The sequence below is a fragment of the Numida meleagris genome, chromosome 3 (genome assembly GCF_002078875.1).
Source record: "Numida meleagris isolate 19003 breed g44 Domestic line chromosome 3, NumMel1.0, whole genome shotgun sequence".
In the NCBI taxonomy this organism is placed as follows: domain Eukaryota; kingdom Metazoa; phylum Chordata; class Aves; order Galliformes; family Numididae; genus Numida; species Numida meleagris.
The window spans coordinates 211,896-231,595 of record NC_034411.1 but is presented as its reverse complement, the minus strand read 5'-3'; the positions used below and the strand labels follow the sequence as shown (position 1 = coordinate 231,595).

At 42.2% G+C, this 19,700-nt stretch overlaps 1 protein-coding gene across 1 annotated transcript in view; it reads left to right on the top strand.

The window, feature by feature from the left end:
* The window catches only part of EFEMP1 (EGF containing fibulin like extracellular matrix protein 1), a 50,897-nt gene extending 33,945 nt beyond the window's left edge, over positions 1–16,952 (top strand). The window contains exons 6-12 of the mRNA XM_021391390.1: positions 1,715–1,837; positions 5,378–5,497; positions 7,870–7,989; positions 9,367–9,486; positions 13,401–13,524; positions 13,644–13,839; positions 15,725–16,952. Coding sequence (XP_021247065.1) covers positions 1,715–1,837; positions 5,378–5,497; positions 7,870–7,989; positions 9,367–9,486; positions 13,401–13,524; positions 13,644–13,839; positions 15,725–15,883 — 962 coding nt within the window. The 3' untranslated portion in view covers positions 15,884–16,952. The remainder of the gene's footprint in view (positions 1–1,714; positions 1,838–5,377; positions 5,498–7,869; positions 7,990–9,366; positions 9,487–13,400; positions 13,525–13,643; positions 13,840–15,724) is intronic.

The following is a 19,700-nucleotide window of genomic DNA, read 5'->3' as shown; positions in this document are numbered from 1 at the left end:
TTCCATAGAAAAATAAACTCAACGGAAATCAAACCAGGGATGCAAGTGACTCCACGAGGACTTCATGCATTTTAACGAATCCACCTTAAAAGCTCGCTCATGTTAGGTTTACTCCTGTGAGGTTCTTATGGATGCAATCACTTCTCTCTGTTCCGCAACACTGTGCACACTTCAAAAGGGTTTAATCTGTGTGAGCATTACAGCCATTTCGTTTTCAACTTCTGTAGAGGCTAGGAGTACACGCGAAGCGTAGCAAATTCCCTGCAAAGACTTGTACTGCATCCACTGTGCTTTGGCTCGAGCGGTTAATGATGTGTCGGGTTGGTATGAGGCAGCCAGATCTAGTCCCTGCAAATCTTTACACCTGAGAATGTGCTTTTCAGCTGTCACCAGAGAACAAAGCAGTCGGCGCGGCCTGCACCAGCACAGCGGCGTTACGGCCGGTACTGGGCAGAAATGCAAAGAGCAGCAGTGAAAGGACTTCATTTTTTCCTGTCAGATTAACAAATATAAATGTATATGTAAAATATTCGGACATTAGGGGAAAGGGCAAACACTGCGAGTTAATTCAAACTGTTGATGGTTTATTTTTTATTGAATCTTGTGGTCAAAATTGTTTTCATTTGCGATGTGAAAGAATCCATCATTTTTTCCAAAGCACCACCCAGAATCTGCCACTGGTGATGTTCTAACGTCCCATGTGCCTATACAAATAGAGAGGTCAGCTGAGATTTGTAAACTAGAGATCATAAGTTTTAAGGAATTTGTTTATTCAGCCTAGAGTCTCCAAATTGTGTAGAATGCCAAAATTAAAAGTCTTTTCACTGTACTGTGTCAGGTTACAATAAAAAGCTCTCTAACGCTTTGGATGTTCAGATGAGAAAATAAAATTGCAGCTCCATTTGAAGCAAGCTGTTTGTCAGCACACGCACTTTAATTGCATGTAAGTACCTCCAGCAGTTATAACGAATAGGCAAAGCCAGAATGTTTTTATACTTGTATAAGGCTGCGTTTAGTGTGAATGAAAAGCTGCCTGAATTACACAGAAAAGCACTGCTCTAGTCTTTGCATTCTTAGCTCTACTGCTCAAATACAGACATAACACCATTTCCAAATACTTGACCAGACTGACTGAATTAAGGGAATTTTCATGGGAATGACAAGAGGCAGATCTCTTCCTGATGAGAAGGCCACCACATACCAAGTTCCAAGTCCCTCTCAGAAATGTGGAGCATGGGAACCACGCAAAAAAAAAGAGATCACCAGAGTCCTTTATGACATTCACAGAATATTTCTAAATCATCTCATTCTTGAGAAAGAGCTGAGCTGCTTTCGTTGAAGTCTTCTGGAGTAGTTCAGCATAGAACAGTCAGCATGGAAAAAAAATCCAAATGGGTAAAGCAGCATGGGAGCTGCAAGACACATTCAGAAAGTTTTATAGTGAGAAGTACAAATGATAATGCTATTTGACCAAAAAAAAAATTATTTTAAATGATTATATCTGGAAATATTTTCAAATGCGGTTAAAAACTATGAGAAATGCGATCAAAGTTGATATCCTGCAAATGGAATAAGCTTGGAGATTCCATCTTTGGCGTAGCTGAACTTTGCTGCCCTCCTTTGTAGATAGCTTGAAAATAGGTAAAACATTTCATCAGGTTAAATGCTTCCAGTGAGCTTTGTGACTTATCTTGTATTTGCTGTTTTTGTAAAGATATAGACGAATGTGCTACAGGAACTCATAACTGTAGAGCTGACCAAGTGTGTGTCAATCTCAGAGGGTCCTTCAGCTGCCAGTGCCCTCCAGGTTATCAGAAACGAGGGGAGCAATGCATTGGTAAGTCTTCCTCCGGCCTACATTATTTTCTTTCATTACTTGAAATTGCAACCTTTTCTAATAAAACAGATGGGTCAAGAAGTTGTTTATGTTTGAAATGCAATGGAATAATGGCGTTATCAAAATAATTAATCACTAAAACATGTAACTAGAAACTATTTTGAGTGTAATCAACACTTGGAATTGAACTTCACAAGATTAAGTTTCTTAATAGTTACCGTTGTGTTTATTATTTGTATTGGGGCATTGCCTAATGTCCCAGATACAGTCATAAGTCTACGATAGCAGCAAACTAAAGCATGTCTTTCCACTGACCTCAGTGAGATTTGAATCCAGATCTGCAGGACAGAGCACTACCTTCACACGGACCTAATCCCTGCTCCGCACAGCCCCCATGCACAGTCTGTTTAATGAGTATAAGTGAGAGAGATGGAAACTCTGAATGCAAGTGTATTTGCAACTTATAAACCACTGTGCTTTACTCCCTGGGCCAAAATAAACCATCGGCACCTCTGGGACCTATACAAGTATAGCATGAAATTAAATCCAAGCGAAGCATAAACACTGCATCTTTCCTATTCCATCCTCATTTGGGGACATTATGCAAAAGTGCCATTACTCTGTTCCTGCAGTCCTCCTTCAGCCTGTAGCACCTCTTTAATCATGGTTTCAATGGATGACATGCTTTTATAGGCACTCCAGTCCTAAGCCTTAGGTCTGTCAAGAGATATTAAAAACAACTGCAAAGTAGGAGGATCAACTGTATACATCATGAGGTGACATTCAAGACCGCTTCTTGTAAGACACAAGACTGGTTTTATGCAGCCTAGGAGAAAATGGTTTTTTTGTCCACAGCAAAGCAGGAACAGAACTTCATGTTTTCCTCATTTTCTTCATGTTAAGGATCTTGCACTTGAAAAAGTTTCAGAAATATTTATGGCTCTTCCAAAAAGGCTTGAGAAGGCTGTAGGTAGCCACTACCTACCAAGAGCTGCAGGAAGGACACTGGGGAAGCTTCAGTACACATCCAGTCTAACTTAAATCTCTGGCCATGGCTTTTCTCAAGGGTTCTGAGCTGAGGGCTGCAAAAATCAACCCCCCAAACCTTTTCTAAAGATGTGCATCAGGCTCTTAACTGACAAACTGGCATAAACACAGATGTATCTGATGTTTCTCAGTTCTCTGTGCAAAAGGAGGATGAACAGTTTGGGAATGTAGGCACGAGAATAGTTTTGACAGATCACTGATATATATATTGAGTTTTAAATATATAGGTTTTATCTAATTGTTTTGAGGAACACAGAACTGCTGTGCAGTAGCACTTTTAATATCAAGGTCCAAGGTACTACTTGAAAGCCTTACAGGACATATATTACAGCATTCAAAGCAGTAAGATACACCCATATATCTATGCATGAATCCATTTATGCCTCTAAATCTACACATAAAGTTGTCTGGAAAGTGAGATTTCCGTTCTCTTATTTAGGTCAAAAGCAAGAATAACACCTGTGTTACATATTACACACTGACCTAAATTATAAGTACATTGCTGCACTTAGTACTGTCAGCATTTCAGAATAAAGCCTGTCTTTGGGGATTTTTTTTTATTTTTTTATTTTTAACAACTTAGCCAGAAAATGTTCTTGGGGCCAGATCTTGATAGAGGTTCTCCATATGGGAGGAAATGTTTCTCTCAAATTTGAACAAAAATTTTCCAGACGTCTTTGGCTTCAAGATTGAGGAAGAAAAGGACTGATTTCTAACCATTCACCGTTTCTTCTACATATTATTTTATTTTATGCATTTGGTTGTTCACTTACTGCAAAGTTAGTCTTTCCTGAAGCACAGGACTGCAGGCAGAATGAACTGTACTCCAGCATGACTTCAAACAGGAGATTTGGCAGAATTGGTTAGATTATGCTTAGCACTTAGTTCTGTATGGGGCTGATGAGCACAAGGGCCTAACCCTGCAAGGAAAACTCCCATTGAATTAGAGTGTGATCCTGGAAGCACTTCCATGCAGAAATACAGGGCCTAGAACACAAAGCATTGCTTATGCACCGATATTGTTGAATCTTTCAACAGCAATTTGTAGAGCTTAGTCCTGTAAATTCAGGGTTGCAAGATCTGTGTGCCTCCTGATTTATTCCATTTCTGCTTCAGAATTTCCCTGCAACAAAGGAGTTACAGCAACAACCCCTACTGTACGGATAGCCAGGAACTTTCCAGTGTAAGCCTCTTCATTCAAACTCATCCAAAACTAAGATTAGCCCCTGACAGCGGATGCAAAACGGACAAAGAAGGGGTTAACTTCTAATGATTATTTTTTCACTTCATATTAAAACAAACACTTTTCTCATAATAAAAATTAAAAAAAAAAAAAAATTTGGCCTCTTTTTAAACACAGCTATGGTGGAAACAGCTGGAGGTAGGAAACTCAAGATCTGGCATGGTTATGGGAAGTGCCTTTCTTTGTTCCAGTGAAAACTGGTCTTATTTGTCTGAGCGCTGAGCCTTTGAAATCTGCCATTGTGTACGTGTAGAGAACAGGCGTGGGTTTCTCTACCAGGCTCAAGCGGGCCATAACTGAAGACAACTTCTGCACGATCAGCACTGCAACATAGCTTAAAAATCACTTTGCAGCCAAACAGGCAGGATCTCCTCCAGAGCGTAAGGAAACCTTCTAAAACGCAGAGAGGTAGAAGAATGGGCTGTTGCACGTTTTGTGTGGTTCGCAGGTGAAAACCCTGCTCCAATGCACATTAGGAATGCTGAAGCTTTGAAAGGCAGCCTGCTCCACCTCACAACCAGGGCTAATCTGCAGGGAGAGCCTAGGGAAAGAGAATGCTGCCTGAGATAGCAGCAGCTCCAGCCGGTGCGCTCGCCTTGCTCAGCCCCAGAGCACAGCAGAAGGTGCTGGAGCTGCGGTGCTGCTGTACACAGAGGTATGCAGGAGGGGAAAGGGAGTGAGAGCAGCCCCTCAGGAACCCGGCCAGTTTCTGGGGGATCCCCGTGGAAGCACAGCCATCTGTTTCCTTTTCAGGGCCACTAATCATCTGTCCTCACAGGGAAAATTTGGATTCTTTTCCTAGCAGGGCTGAAAAGATTTAGTATATGCTAAGCGTGCTGCATGTGAATTTCTGGATGAAAAAAAAGAGCCATGAGTTGCAGTCACTGTGTTGGTCAGCACTGAGAGTGATCATGAGACATTTTAAGGTTTTGAAAAGCTGAATGAAACATTCTGGGTTCTGCCTATACAAAATAACAAAAAACAACCAGTACTGTGGAACTGAATAAGAAGTAAAATTGGCGTGTGTATTGATAATAGAGGCTGGAAGACAATCGGTGAAAAAGACTTACGTTAATGAAAAGAAAGGGTAAAGCATCGTTCCCATTAAGATCTGTGGAAGCAATATCTAGCCCACATTAGCTTTTTTTCTGCTTTTAATCAGGTTCATTTCACTCTCCAGTTGGATAACACAGCAGCTGTGAATGTCTCTGCTTCCATTTGAAGTTAATTTCTCTTTTTTGCTAACTCAGATGTAGACGAATGCACCCTGCCTCCCTATTGCCACCATCGATGCGTAAACACTCCTGGTTCCTATTACTGCCAGTGCAATGCTGGCTTCCAGCTGGCATCCAACAACCACACCTGTGTAGGTAAGATCTTCTTTACATGCACTTACACACGAGCTCACTTGGTAGAGACAAGCAGCGACACATGACTTGCCATGACTGCAATTGAATTGTCTTTATCCCAGCTTACTAAAGGAAAAAAACACCAACCAACACGTCACACTAGTTGCTGTAGTGAGAGGCTGTCCTGACTGTATGAAATCATAAGATCTGTTGTAAAGGAATTAGAGATCGTAATAATAAAATAGGAAAATATGGCTGCTGACGTACAAGGTCCTGAATAAGTTTATATTAAATACACATACTTGGTAGAAGGATGCTATTTCTTAAGCAAAACTGTTAATTGTCCAGGATTTAAAGACACATTTCTCAGTAACAGTACTAAAAGACAAGAGTGTTGCTGAAAATATCCATAAAGAATAAAAATTGTGTTCCATTTCCTGGTGGTCATTTTTGTTGTTCTTTGGCTTTTATTTCACGTTTTGGAATAAGAGAGGACAGGAAGTCAGGAGATTGCTTTTCTCTGATTTGGGCTAAGAAACGTAAGTAGTCATACAGAACCTGAGCAAAGTTTTGCTTAGTCCAGCGTTCCTCCTCCAAAATTCCAAGTAAGGCTTTAGGGAAGAGAGTAGGAAATAAGATCAGTAGCCTTCCATGTTCCTAGTACTGATTAAGCAGTAAGGGAGGTTTATGTTCCCCTTTTTCTTAGCATTTTTGTTTTTTTTTTCTCATGCAACATTATGTTGGATCTGAAATTCTAGCTCCTTGGAAATCAACAGTTTGGCTGTTGACTTTAACACAGCGGAGATCTCCACTAGGAATAGAATGAGAATGGCTGTGAAAATCAAGAGATTGGTGATGAAGAAGGCTGGGAGTTCTCCCTGGCTAAATACACACACGTACAGGCACACCGCAAGACACTGCAGTGACAGAGGCTTTCATTGCTATCCACCAAATAATAGGATAAATATTGCATGTGGACTGAACATAACCATGTGACAAGTTGTTACTCATTTGACCCTTACCATGGCTCAAATTCAAGACGTTTTCTTTCAATTACAAATCTGTATGACAGCTCCAAGTTTGCTAGGTGCTTCACTGAGAAGTCCCTTCTGACTCTTGCTGGCCTCCCCGCCTAATAAGTCATATTCCCACCAGGAAAGGTAAAGGAAATCTTAACAAGGAAATCTGTATAAGAATGGCTGCTGCATCAAGGCAGGCTTTCACATCTGCAACAGTCATCTGGCAGAAGTGATACTTTGCAGCTGTACTGATCACATTTGTCTTACAACTTTTGCATATATTGAAAGTGGGTCAATATTTCTTGGAAGGGAAACAAACGGAATTGTGGCTTTGGCTTGCTCATTTATTCCTTCTGGTAGCATTGTCATGATGTACGTTCTTCGCACTGTTGCCAGAAACCAAATAAAAGGAGGAAAAAAAGCTTGGTAGTCCGTTCTCCCCTATTAATTCATTGTCGGGACCAGGAGGATCGTATAGCTAATTAATATTCTCCTCATTGGTTTAGTTCTCATGAATGCCTCGTCCTTTGTTGGGTTGGGGTTTTTTTGCAGTTTTATTAGTTGTTTCTGGAGGTGCCTGTTGCTGACACATATAAGCTCTTGCAAAAGCTACGAATTCAAAAACTGTTTACAGTGCAGCTCTCTACTAATGATTACAGCTGATGAGCACAAATATGAATGGAAAATATGCAGGAAAGAAACACAAGGGAAAATAAGGAAGCAGCAAAGAAGCAACAATTAGTCATCAGCCTATAAAAACGAGCACTACAAATTGCAAACGTGATTACACTTACTTACATAAACCTTGCATTTAAATTGCTCCTCTTCCCATACTGCAGTGTTCTCACATACATCCTTCGGATGGCACATCATGGAAAATCTAGCCTAGAGGCATACCTTCCCCCTGGATGGGCTAGGCCTTAGAGCTCTGCAAAATTGTACTGGCCTGAAAGGCTCATGTTGTAATTGTAATGGTATTTAAAAGACCAAATTTAAGGAGTAATAAATAGCTCAAATCTTAACCACCGCACGCTGAGAGGTCTTATCAGTATGTGTCCCTTATATCAATTATTTATAGACTTGGCATTTTTATACCTGAAAAAAAAGACGCTGGAATGTGGAGTTTAATAGCCACACTAAACATTATTGGAATAATTCAGTACACATTCGAATAACTCTCATTCCTGGAAAAATACTCTTTTTTTCTACATGGAATGTAAAGCATACATTTGACATTGTTCCAGTGACTGCAGGTCTGTACTGATACAGTCAGCTGAGCTTCAGCTAAGCAATAGACCCAGACTAAGGACTAATCCACTTGATCAGCCTAATTACTAGGTACAAAAGATAAAGACCTGCAATTTTTCCTTTCAGACATAAATGAATGTGATGCCAATAACCCCTGTGCGCAGCAGTGTTACAATATACTGGGTTCTTTCATCTGTCAGTGTAACCCAGGATTTGAGTTAAGCAGCGACAGAATCAACTGTGAAGGTAAGTGATGTTTTTCTTTTCTTGGAAGTGCAGTCATTTTGGATTTATTTTCCCAGAAGTCTCTCTGTGTATGAATAGAATTCAAGTGGAAACACACTGTGGGTGTGTTTCATTGCCAAAAACCTTAAGTTGGCTTTTTTTCCTTTGATGCTGCAAATATTATTGCGGATACACACCTTAGTAGCTGCAGCTTCATTCAGGTATGTGTAGGTATGGCTGGCTGTCTTTAATAGGAAGGGCAACACAGGACAGACAGCACTACTGTTCAGATCACAGCTGGGGAGAATAAGGCTTCACAAACACTTGAGCTGTGTGTGGTCTAATGCTGATGGCCATTAAATGAATTGGAAAGGAATGAAAACCGAAAAACAATTGAAATTCTGAGTGCTGTTAGGTTCCTTGGAAAATAAAAACCTCAAATTTTTGATTGTAGGGAAACAACAATTGGGCTTTTGAGGTGCTTTCAAGCCTGTGTATACAAACAGCATGTCTCCTGATGATTATACAATCAACACTTTATTTCTTCTGCCAGAGCCTCCACAGGGGTCCTCTAATTTCCTTTTGGACACAGGATGATCTCACCCTTAAAGCCCATATCCCTTCTACCAGTCTGTGAGCCAAAGAGGTCTTTCTGGTTTACCACTGCCCTCCTAAACAAGCCAGCAGAGCTATTACAGATGCTTCCTCTCCAAGCTTCTTAAGCTAATCTTACTTGCAAGCGAACAGAACAGGGAGCAGCAAGTATGCAGCCTTCAGGATAATCCCTGAAAAAAGTCGAGAGTTGGGCTCAAATCTGAGGTACTAGGAGGGTATTACAGTGTTTTCCAACCATTCCCTAGTTTTCACTGGTTTAATTTCATTTCTGGGCAATGACATACGGTGTTTAAATCTGTTTCATAGTACAACTCTCTGGCAAGGGGCTGATGGTTACACAGGGATTAAAAAAAGAAAAGAAATGGTATATATCAAATGTTATTTGAAGACAAAAAAGAGGCCTTGCCCTCTTTCCCAAAAGACTACTCCATTAGGATAGCACACAAATATAAAGACAACATTATTTCCTATGCTAGCTTTTCTCATATTTGCTTTTTGTGGAAGCAGTCATTTTTTAGAATAGTATTCTAAAATATATCCCTTAATATAGCTTCCTCAAATAAATGTCTTATTTCTCAGTTTCGAGAATGAGCAGTAACACAAGTACAGCTAGACCTTCTGTTGACAACTTCAAGGTGTTCAGTCATTTCTGTTTCTTGAGAACTTATTCTTTAAAACAACCTCATTGCTTCTTCTCTTAGAAACAGCAACTAGCATTGTATTTAATCCTGTAGAAAAGTAGATGTCAAAAAAAAAAATAACCCTACGTTCTGCTCTCTGCAGATACTGATGAATGCAGAACTTCCAGTTATATATGTCAATATCAATGCGTGAACGAACCAGGAAAATTCTCCTGCGTCTGCCCTGAAGGTTACCAGGTAGTAGGAGGCAGAACATGTCAAGGTAAGTGCCTCTACCTTGACACTCTCAATTTCTGCATTATTAGTAACATCACTTCACCCAAGAGTAAGAATGCTTGCTAAGTATTTATGTTTTACAACAGTATTATCATGCTTACAGATGATATGTTGATAACGCATTTGATGACTGATTGTATATTTGATATTCTTTTTATGTGAATCCTTCAGCTCAAACTCTAAATTCATCAGATGCATAGGAAAAAAAATTTCAATTTTTGTAATTCTGAAGTAAAACTGGTCTTGTATGTCCAGGGTGTGAGTCTAAGTTCCATAGATAGATACCTGAAAAAATATCAGGCCATTTATTACAGACACTAGGCATTGCTTTCTACCATGTTTCTTTTTATAGAGGTTCCTTAGTGCTGCCAGAACAGAAATGAAAGATATGTTCTGATAACAGACTGAAAAAAAAAAGCAAGAACTCTGAACAGCTGGTTTTGTGTTTAGAAAATAAATGTTCAGGTCAGTTATTCAGTTCTGGTTAGGTGCCACCACATACTAGGATCATAGTTTTAAAGTTTGTTTTTCTCACAGGTGCTATATTTGTTACATTTATTATTTGCAATTTATTCCAAATACTGAATAAGTATTTTAAGTGCAGGAATCGTTATCTTTGTAACCCTCAACCTGATTTAACAAACTTTATTTTTAGAAATAGGTGTGCTAGTTGTCAGAAAGGGATGAGGGAAGTAACTCAAATTTATGAAAATGTTGTAAGGCAGTGGGTTGGGTTTTTCTGTTTTTATTGTTTTGTTCTAGAATTCAAACTAATTTCACAGAATCATAGAATGGCTGGGGTTGAAAGAGACCTCAAGGATCACCATGTTCCAACCCCCCTGCCATGGGCAGTGTTGCCAGCCGCTAGAACAAGCACTAGACCAGGCTGCCCAGGGCCCCATCCAACCTGGCCTTGAACACCTCCAGGGATGAGGCATCCACAGCCTCTCCAGGCGGCTTGTGCCAGCGCCTCCCCATCCTCTCAGTGAAAAACTTCCCCCGACATCTAATCTAAATCTTCCCTCCTTTAGCTTAAAACCATTCCCCCTTGTCCTATCACTATCTACCCATGTAAAACATTGCCCTCCCTCCTGCTTATAATCTCCCTTTAAATATTGGAAGGCTGTAATGAGGCCTCCCTGGAGCCTTCTCTTCTCCAAGCTGAACAAGCCAAGCTCCTCCAGACCATCTTCATAGGAGAGGTGCTTCAGCCCTCTGAGCATCTTCACTGCCCTCCTCTAGATCCTCTCCGAGGTTTATCAGGGTCTCTCTGGACAGCATCCCTTCCTTCTGCTGTATCAACAGCTCCACTCAGCTTGGTGTCACCAGCAAACTTGCTCAGGGTGCACTCAATCCCATCATCTATGTCACTGATAAAGATGTTAAAGAGTACTGGTCCTAAGACGGACCCCTGGGGGACACTGCTCATCACTGGCCTTTACCTGGACATGGAACCATTGACCATAACACTCTGGCTGCAATCTTCCAGCTAATTCCTTATCCACTAAATAGTCCACCCTTCCAATCCATATCTCTCCAATCTAGAGATAAGGATGTGGTAGGGGACCATGTCAAAGGCCTTGCACAAGTCCTGGTAGATGACATCATTCGCCCTTCCTTTGTCCACCAGTGCCATCACTCCATCACAAAAGGCCACTAGATTGGTCACGCACAACCTTCCCTTGATGAAGCTGTGCTGGCTGCCACAGAACACCTGCTTGTCCTTCATGTGCCTTAACATGTCTTCCAGGAGGATCCACTCCATCATCTTCCCAGGCACAGAGGTGAGGCTCACCAGCCTCCTTCCTCCCTTTCCTGTAAATAGGAGTGATGTTTCCCTTTTTCCAGTCCCCGGGGACTTCCCCTGACAGCCATGACTTTTCAAATATGATGGAGAGCAGTTCCACAACCACATCAGCCAGCTCCCCTTGTATGCATGTCATCTGGCCCCACAGACTTGTACGCGTTCAGTCTCACGAGGCAGTCTCAGACTTGCTCTGCCCTTACAACAGGGGGAGTCTGTTCCCCCAGTTCAGATCATAAGAACATAAGTTTTCCAAGTGCACCACAGTTTCCAACTCCTTCCAGCTCCTCCTGCTTATTTCCCACACCGCATGCATTGGTTTAGAGGTACTTCAGCTGGGTTTTCAGACTCATTACCTTCCCAGAGGAGCCCTCCCAGAAACCTGCGGGACAAATCTGAGTTTTTACCCCACAACTTCCTAAAGTGACAGCGTTCCCTGGTTCTCTGTCACTCAGCAGTACACCTCCTTCCCCCAGCAGGTGTAATTTAAAACCCCAATGATGAACCCAGCCAGCTTGCTCCCTAGTATATTCTTGCCCCTCCTTGTCAATTGTGTACCATCCCACGTCAACATTCCTGGTTTGTTGAAAGTGCATCCTAAATCATAGAATCCATAGCCTCTGGTGCAGCATAACCCATGCAGCCATTCATTCAACTGGTCTGTTCTCCTCCTTCTGCCTGGATCCCAGTTTCCAACCAGGAGGAGTGAGGAGAACACTACCTGCGCTCCTGATCCCTTCAACATCTTCCCAAGGGACATAAAGTCTTTTTTGCTATGTTTTATTTTCCCAGTCACAGCCTCGTGTGACCCAGCTTGAAAGACCAGGAGGGGATAGTAGTCCTCCAGCTGTATCACAGTCAGTATCCTCTACCTGATGTCCTGAATGTGGGCCCCTGGCAGGCAGCAAACCTCCCAGGAGTGGTTATCTGGGTGGCAGATGGATGCCTCAGTGCCTCTCAGCACAGAGTCTCCAATTACAAAGACCTTCTGCCTTTTTTTTTGCAACACTGGCCATGACTCACGTCCTCCACTGGACTTTCTTAACGTGATCACCTCTTTCTGGTTCTCAGCCACTATCCATACCTTCGTCTTTCTCCCACACCAGAGCCTGAAATCTATTAGCTAGTGGGACTTCAGGAGCAAGGGGGAGTCTTCTCCTTTTGCCCTAAGCAGAGACGAAGGTCCAGTCACTGTCACCCTGCACAAGTTCACCCCTGGCAGGTGGGAAGCCTGCTTATCTTCTTCCCCTAGCTGGACCCTAGGACCGGGCTGTCTGTTCACACCACTGTGCAATACCAGGCATCCATCTCTCTCTCAGACCTCAGATCCCTCTCTTCATTTCTAAGAAGAGCAGCTGACACGGAGCATCTTGGGGCAGTCTGACCATCTTTAAAAAAAAAAAAAAAAGTGTCTGTGTCTTTGAAGAGATTGTATTTGAACAACCCCTTTTTGAGGCTGGGTTAATTTCCGGAGAATATCTGAGTGACAGTGGTTGGGTTCTGGCACTCACAAGTTAACAGAACGTTAATAGAACACAAGTCTGACAGTCTCCATATCCATTCAAGGTTATTTTCCCAGGGGAAAAAAAAAGAAAAAAAAAAAAAAAGGAAGCACTACTTCACATGAAAATAAACAAGATTTCATAATTTCTTTCAGAGCTATTTTTGTTGAATTGTAACCATTTACTGGGCATTTTAGCTAGACCATGAAAACCAGGCAATTAAAAATGAGGTTCTGCAAAAAGCTTGAAATCGCAAAGCCTCTTTCCTCTGCCTGTGGCATGTTTTATGCTAGAAAATGATTCATTGCTAACTAGGAAATTCAGTATTTCTACAGTTGCATTACAGATAGTATGATTCCTGTTTCTTAGTCAACAAAAACTCTTAAGAATTAACATGCATTTAACAAATACATTCCATTTCTGCATAGGAAAGCCCTTTATAGCCAGGCCCCGTAAAAGCAGGTAAAGAAAACTGAAATCTTGAGTTTCAACAGAGAAGCAGGTGGCTTGTTTGGTGGTTGTTGTTTTGTGTGGTTTTTTTTTTGTATCAAACTCATTTCATCTGCTTTAACTGTTCCTTTTCCTTCCTCCTAGACATAAATGAGTGTGAGACCACTAATGAATGCAGAGAGGATGAAATTTGCTGGAATTACCATGGAGGATTTCGTTGTTACCCAATAAATCCTTGTCAAGAGCCCTATGTCCTCACATCTGAGAAGTAAGAGAAAGACAGAGAATTTTTTAGGGTTCTCCACATCATGCAGCATGATCACATTTGGGAGAAAGCGAGTACTGTTGGTTTGCTGGTATCAAAGCCATCCATTTTTTGTTTTCCAGCCGCTGCGTGTGCCCCGTATCAAACACCATCTGCCGGGAGCTGCCGTACTCCGTTGTGTACAAATACATGAGCATCCGTTCAGACAGAACAGTGCCCTCTGATATCTTCCAGATTCAGGCAACCACTATTTATCCTAATACCATTAACACATTCCGGATCAAGTCAGGAAATGAAAATGGAGAATTTTACCTGAGAGTGAGTATTGGTAGAGCGGGATATGAAAACCTCTAGCGCTACCAAGGTGTTACAGTGCTCCTGTAAGAGCAGCATCACAGCATACATAGTTCATCAGCTTTTTAAGATGTCCTTGCTTGCTAAGTGTGCTTGCTTTACAAATGTCAAGCCTTTACCTGCTCTGCCCAACAGCTGTATGAACTGAGAATCAAACAGTTCAAGTGACTACAGCACAAGTAACCATCATGAATATTTAGCAAGCGATACCCATACAAGATTCAAAATGCCTCGATGCTCTTTTCAGCCTGTACTGACACCCCACATATATATATGTATTAAGAAGAGAACCATAAAAAAATGCAGAAGGCATTTCATGATTTTTTTTTTTTTTCTCCACAAAAGAAATCAAGTCAGGAAACAGCTTGGGTTGGGGCACTGATTCCTAGAGTGAGAAATTCAGGCAGATTTGCAACACAGACTGTGTTGAGAGAGACTTTTTTCTCACAGTGCTGCAACTATTTCAGAAAACCACAGAAGTTTAAATGACTTCGGACAGCAGCATTTCCTGTTGCTATCATGCATTCAAGTAGATTACAGATGAACGAATCTAACATTTACTTCTAGATTTTTTGAAAGGAATCTGATTTTTTTTGGACATTTAATAAATTCCTGGAAAATCCTTTTTCCATTATGATGCTTTATACTCAGTAAAAGAGCATCAGCACTGAAAACAAGCCAGAACGTTATTAATTAGAACATTTTCATTTATTTTCCTTAAAATAGGAAGACTAGAGTGTTCTAATAATACAGCAGAAGAATACTAATATGTTGTTGCCTATTTACATCAAGATAGGAACAAGCATCTCCTCACTTGTGTCTAACGTATTCTGGTATACCTGTAATTCAGTGCTCTTCCCTGGATTTATTACACACCAAAAACCCATTCCTACCCCCAAAGTATTAACTGTTGTTTTAAGAAAGAAAATGAACAGCTCTTAAGAACAAGTTCCCTCTAGGTGAGGTAAGACTCCAGTCTAGTCTGCAGATTGACTTTGAAACTGAATTCCAGCCTTCTGTTGCCACCCAACAAGAAGTCACGGGCCTTAAATAAGGAAGCATGTGTTTATTCCTGCCAGAGTGCTGCGGTAAACAGAGCTCTCTCTTAGAAATTATTCCTGTTGTTTTAGTGAAGCCTGCAATAGGTCTCTGATGCGGCACATGGATTCATTTGTCTCATCTACTTGGTTCACGTGGGGAGAAAAATATAGAAGAGGTAAAGGGAGAGATGAGTTTACCCCCTTTACCAGCTGCAGATTACGAAGCCTTTTACCAAACTAGTGGCATGCCAGCTTTCGGCTGGGTCACAGACATCCTGCGTTCCCTAGCAGCAAGACCCCAGCCTGGAGAGAACTTTGGAGTGGAACAGGAGGCATTGAGGCACGCTAGTTGCAAGAGCCCCCAGTGTTTATGGGGGGACACAAATTCTGGAGGACGAGCCGTAGTGCAGATTCCCTCCACTGAATAAGCTGCATCCCTGTTAAATGCATTAGGTTTCTCTGCTTATTCTTCATCTATCTTAAAAGCTGATAGATGGAGATAAAACAAAAACCATCCCGGGATAGATTACCACTTTTCGGGTCCTTTGGGAGAGTCAGCGTAACCAGGAACAGATTTTGTAGTGCAGTTTATTCCTCCGAGCCCCAGTCAGGTAGAGCTTTCCCTCCAGCGAGGCCAGGTGTGGGATTAGTCATGGCCATTGAACAGTGTTTAAATAATACTTGCATTGTGCATCCCCGCGCTGAGACGGAGCATTTTTACGGCGTAGTAACGCAAGCAGTCCCTTGACACAGCCAGAGAATCGCTTTCAGATTTGACCGAATTAAGCTTTTCTTTTTCCTTCTTTCAGCAAACAAGCGCCGTAAGTGCAATGCTGGTACTGGTGAAATCGCTATCGGGGCCAAGAGAACACATTGTGGACCTGGAGATGCTAACAGTCAACAGTTTGAATTACCGTACAAGCTCAGTGTTAAGATTAACGATAATAGTGGGACCTTATGCATTTTAGTGGTTTTCAGTAACCCTTCACTGGCACTTAAAGCAGCCAAAGAATATTATCTTAAAGAAAGCACTTACTATTTTATTTATAGATTTTACTCTTTTTTTTTTTTTTTTATATATATTTGTTTAGTAAGTTGGTATCCTTAACCCACACATTACACCTGTAATTCAAAATTAGTAGATGTGTTCCATAGTATAACATGGGCATTGTCACTTTCTGTATAAAGATTTCAATCTTTTTATTACCTTACTTGGACTAGATGCATAGTACACTTTTGTATGAGAACTGTATGTTCATACTATCCTGTAAAACTACACACACCCTTCGTAGCCAAATAGGTCACACAGTTAAGAGGTGATCCTGAATTGTTTCTGTTTAAAATTCTAATGCAGCTACACTGACAATCTCAAAAGGAAAAAAAAAAAATGTATTATGAATGATACACAAAGTAACGGTTATCTGATATGCTAAATATATTTCTTTTTAACTAACTTTATAACAAGAGATAACAGTTAGTAAGAATCTATTCCTGTAGACATTTATGTGCTATCACTTGTTCTTTTCTGATCTGGGCTGGGGGGTAAAGTTGCATTGTGAGAAGTGTTTTGCATCGGGTTTTTATATGCAGATTGTGTTAACCGTACCATGGAATAACACTCTGCTCTCTCCAAGAGGAACAGACAGAAAATGTAAGAACATTTCTCCTACAATGAACAACTCCAAATGGAAAACCACCACACTGGGCGCACGCTTTCTCCGGAGAACACTGCTGGTAGTTACTGGTTAGAGGGATACAGCATTTTCAGACAGAAGTTAATGTGCTGTTCTTCCAGAAATATTATGTTGTATACTACAAACCGAACGTATTTGCTTATTAAGTTATATCATATATTTTCAAGCACTGTCCTATTCTTGCTCTTACAACTCGGATGTGTCGTGTACAGTGTTCATAAAATTTATTTCTAATGCAAGAACTAATAGCATCTTTTGTAATATGTAAAATCTCATTTCTTGTTTAAAACGTAGTAGCTAATCCTTTGATGTACAAAATTTTTAATAAAGTTCTCTTACCGTAGTGTATTTAGTCTTCCTTGAGAAAGCCCTAGCCCACATTAGGGGGCTCAGTGCTCATTGCTGTGGAAGAGAGCAAAGCCCCAGCGAGTTCTGTAGAGACCGAATGGCCCAAAAGATGCCAGGTCATAGAGCATTAGTTCCTGGCAAACTAAAAACACCATTCCTTTGTGGAAGGACAGACGTCACCTGCTGAGTCCTCTTGACATTTTCAAAAGTCATGCCAACACATACGTGATGCTAGTTACTTGCTGGCCTAAGGGAAGGAGCCTCCTTTCTACTTAAAGAACATTTTCCATAGAAATTTTGTGAACAGTGCATTTACTGTACACAAAAATCCTCCTGTGGTTCAGACCCCACATATTCAGTTTTTTTGAGTGGCTGTTACCCTCGGTGATGGCTTTTCAGGGAAAATGCCGAGGGAGAAGCAGCGAGCGTGGCTGGAGGATATGGCATCCAGAGATCTGGGACACACAGCAGCAAACCTGGCTCCAGGACACGGCTTGGAATTGGCCACAACTGCTCCGCTCCGGGACAACGCAGCCCCCACGCTCAGGCAAATTGCAGAGCAGGACCCCATTACCCAATGATCATTCCTTCAGGCATTCATTTGTGGCTTTAAGTAAATACTTCATCTGCCAACAGGGTCAGAGCACATGGTTGTGGCACAGGCCAGAAAAATAAATAGTGCTGGCACTGGTCACGCTGTCATTGCCTGGGGCCCCAGGGCTGCGGGGTGAGCCCACAGGTAGCCTCCACCAACCTCTGCAGAGCCGGGCTCACCAATACAAACCCAGTCACTTCAGAGAGGGATTTCATCAGTTTTCCACAGTGAAAACACGTGATATGCAAAGTTTGGCTCATAGGGAGCTCCTTCCTCTCGCCAGAGGGATTCCTCCCCATTCACTCTCACTTCTATGAACATGCTTGGTCTGAGAGGTAACTCCCCACCCCCACGCAAGTGCAGAAGTAAATGTGTCAGATCTTCCCTAGCTGCCTACGTTGTGTAATTCAGCGCTGCCCGTTCTAATAAGCAATTGGGTTTGTTGTTCCTAGGTTTAAAAAGGCCGCTTTCCTCACATTCAGCAGGCCTTGGACGGCCTTCCCTCCTCCAGCCCAGGGCCGCAGAGAGCCTGGCTGGCCCCTGCTGTGAATTCAAGAGCCACAAACCATCCCTGGCATACCCCATGCTGCCAAGCTCTGCCCCGAAGACCGCTCTGCCTTCAAGCTCTGCCAATGCAAACAGGGCACGTATTGACACCAGCTTTATCACCGGCACTTACTCGCAATCATCGGGAAAGTAGAGAAACATTTGTGGCAGCCCCACAACCAGCCCGTCCTGTACCAGCGAGAGCCCTGGCCAGGACTGCAGCTGCTGTACCCGGCTCCCCCCGCCAGCCCCAAACATGCTCCGTTCCTCCAGCTGCAAATCCATTTACATGCCACCGCTGCACCAGGTGGCTGAGCAATTCATTTGCCATTTGAGTCTCTGCTTATCAGACAACAGCACAAAACTGACTGGTTTATATGTATGTGTATATAAATATGACATGTACACTTAGCCAGATGATCCCAAAATCCAGGAGGTTTACCTGGATTTCCTGGTAAACCCACAAAGCCTGTACATACTGCAGGAACCACATTTTCTTAGCCTCATGTTTCGTACATCAATGACATAAGCAGCAAAGGCAGTTGCAGCTCGTACTTGTACCCAAGCCATACTCAAACCTGCCCGTTCCTCCACGTCTCATCATGCTCATGCACTGGATGTAACCCACTTTTATCTCTGCACAAACTGTCCAGCCAAGCACCCTGGCCCCCATCTGTCTGCAATATGCAGGTCGATAGAAGACTGCTTGCAGCCCAACCATGCCAAGTCAGGGGGTTACCACGAAGCTCAGGAGCACCTCACTTCAATCTGGGCCGGCTGAGCACACCACTCCCGTGCACAATGTGAATCACAGCCCTTCCACAGCAGCAGGGAGCTCAAACAGCAGCAGCCCCTCTGAAACAAAACTGGGGCAGGCTAGCAGGATAAACCAGGGCTGGAAGAGGGTGACAGGTGTTGTTTCAGATAGGTGTGAAGTACACAACTGAGCCTACACTGGTCCAGAAAGCCTGAAAGCGAAAGGAGAAGACGGTTTGGTGCCTGAGTATGGTGAGCTTTTGTACACAGTGCTGTGTCAGAAAACCTGTGTGATGTTAATGGGGAAACTTGCAGATTCAGCCTGTGCTCAGGATGTGGAGCTGCAGCAAAGTTGCTACAGGAGTATAAGAAACTGCTTGGGTTGAAAGGGCATCAATATCCCAAGGAATGAGCTGAAAGGAGAGCATTTGCTCAGCTTTCACTACGGTGCACCAGCATGGTTATCAGTAACAAGCTTCAGGGAGGTTTCTCATATAAACCTGTCACTTGGAGAACCACCTAAATCAGCATCACGTGCAAAGTTTAATATCTCTTCAGAAATAGAAAACAGAGAGAAAAAGGTTTAAAGAAATAGGATTGAGTAAACAGAACTTAAGGAAACAGAAAACCAAGTTCATCCACTTCCCTGAGACCACCTGAACGCAGAGCAGTGGGATTATTTTGTTTGGAAGGCTTACAAATGCAAGTTTATTGTTGAATCCCGTTTCCATGACTGCAAAGAGTTGCTTATGTTTTGAATGATCATCCATGTTTCTATCTTTATAACTCTCCTATTAAAATATAGAACAGCTGCTGCCCCAGTCAGCTGTTCGGCATATGGAGCCC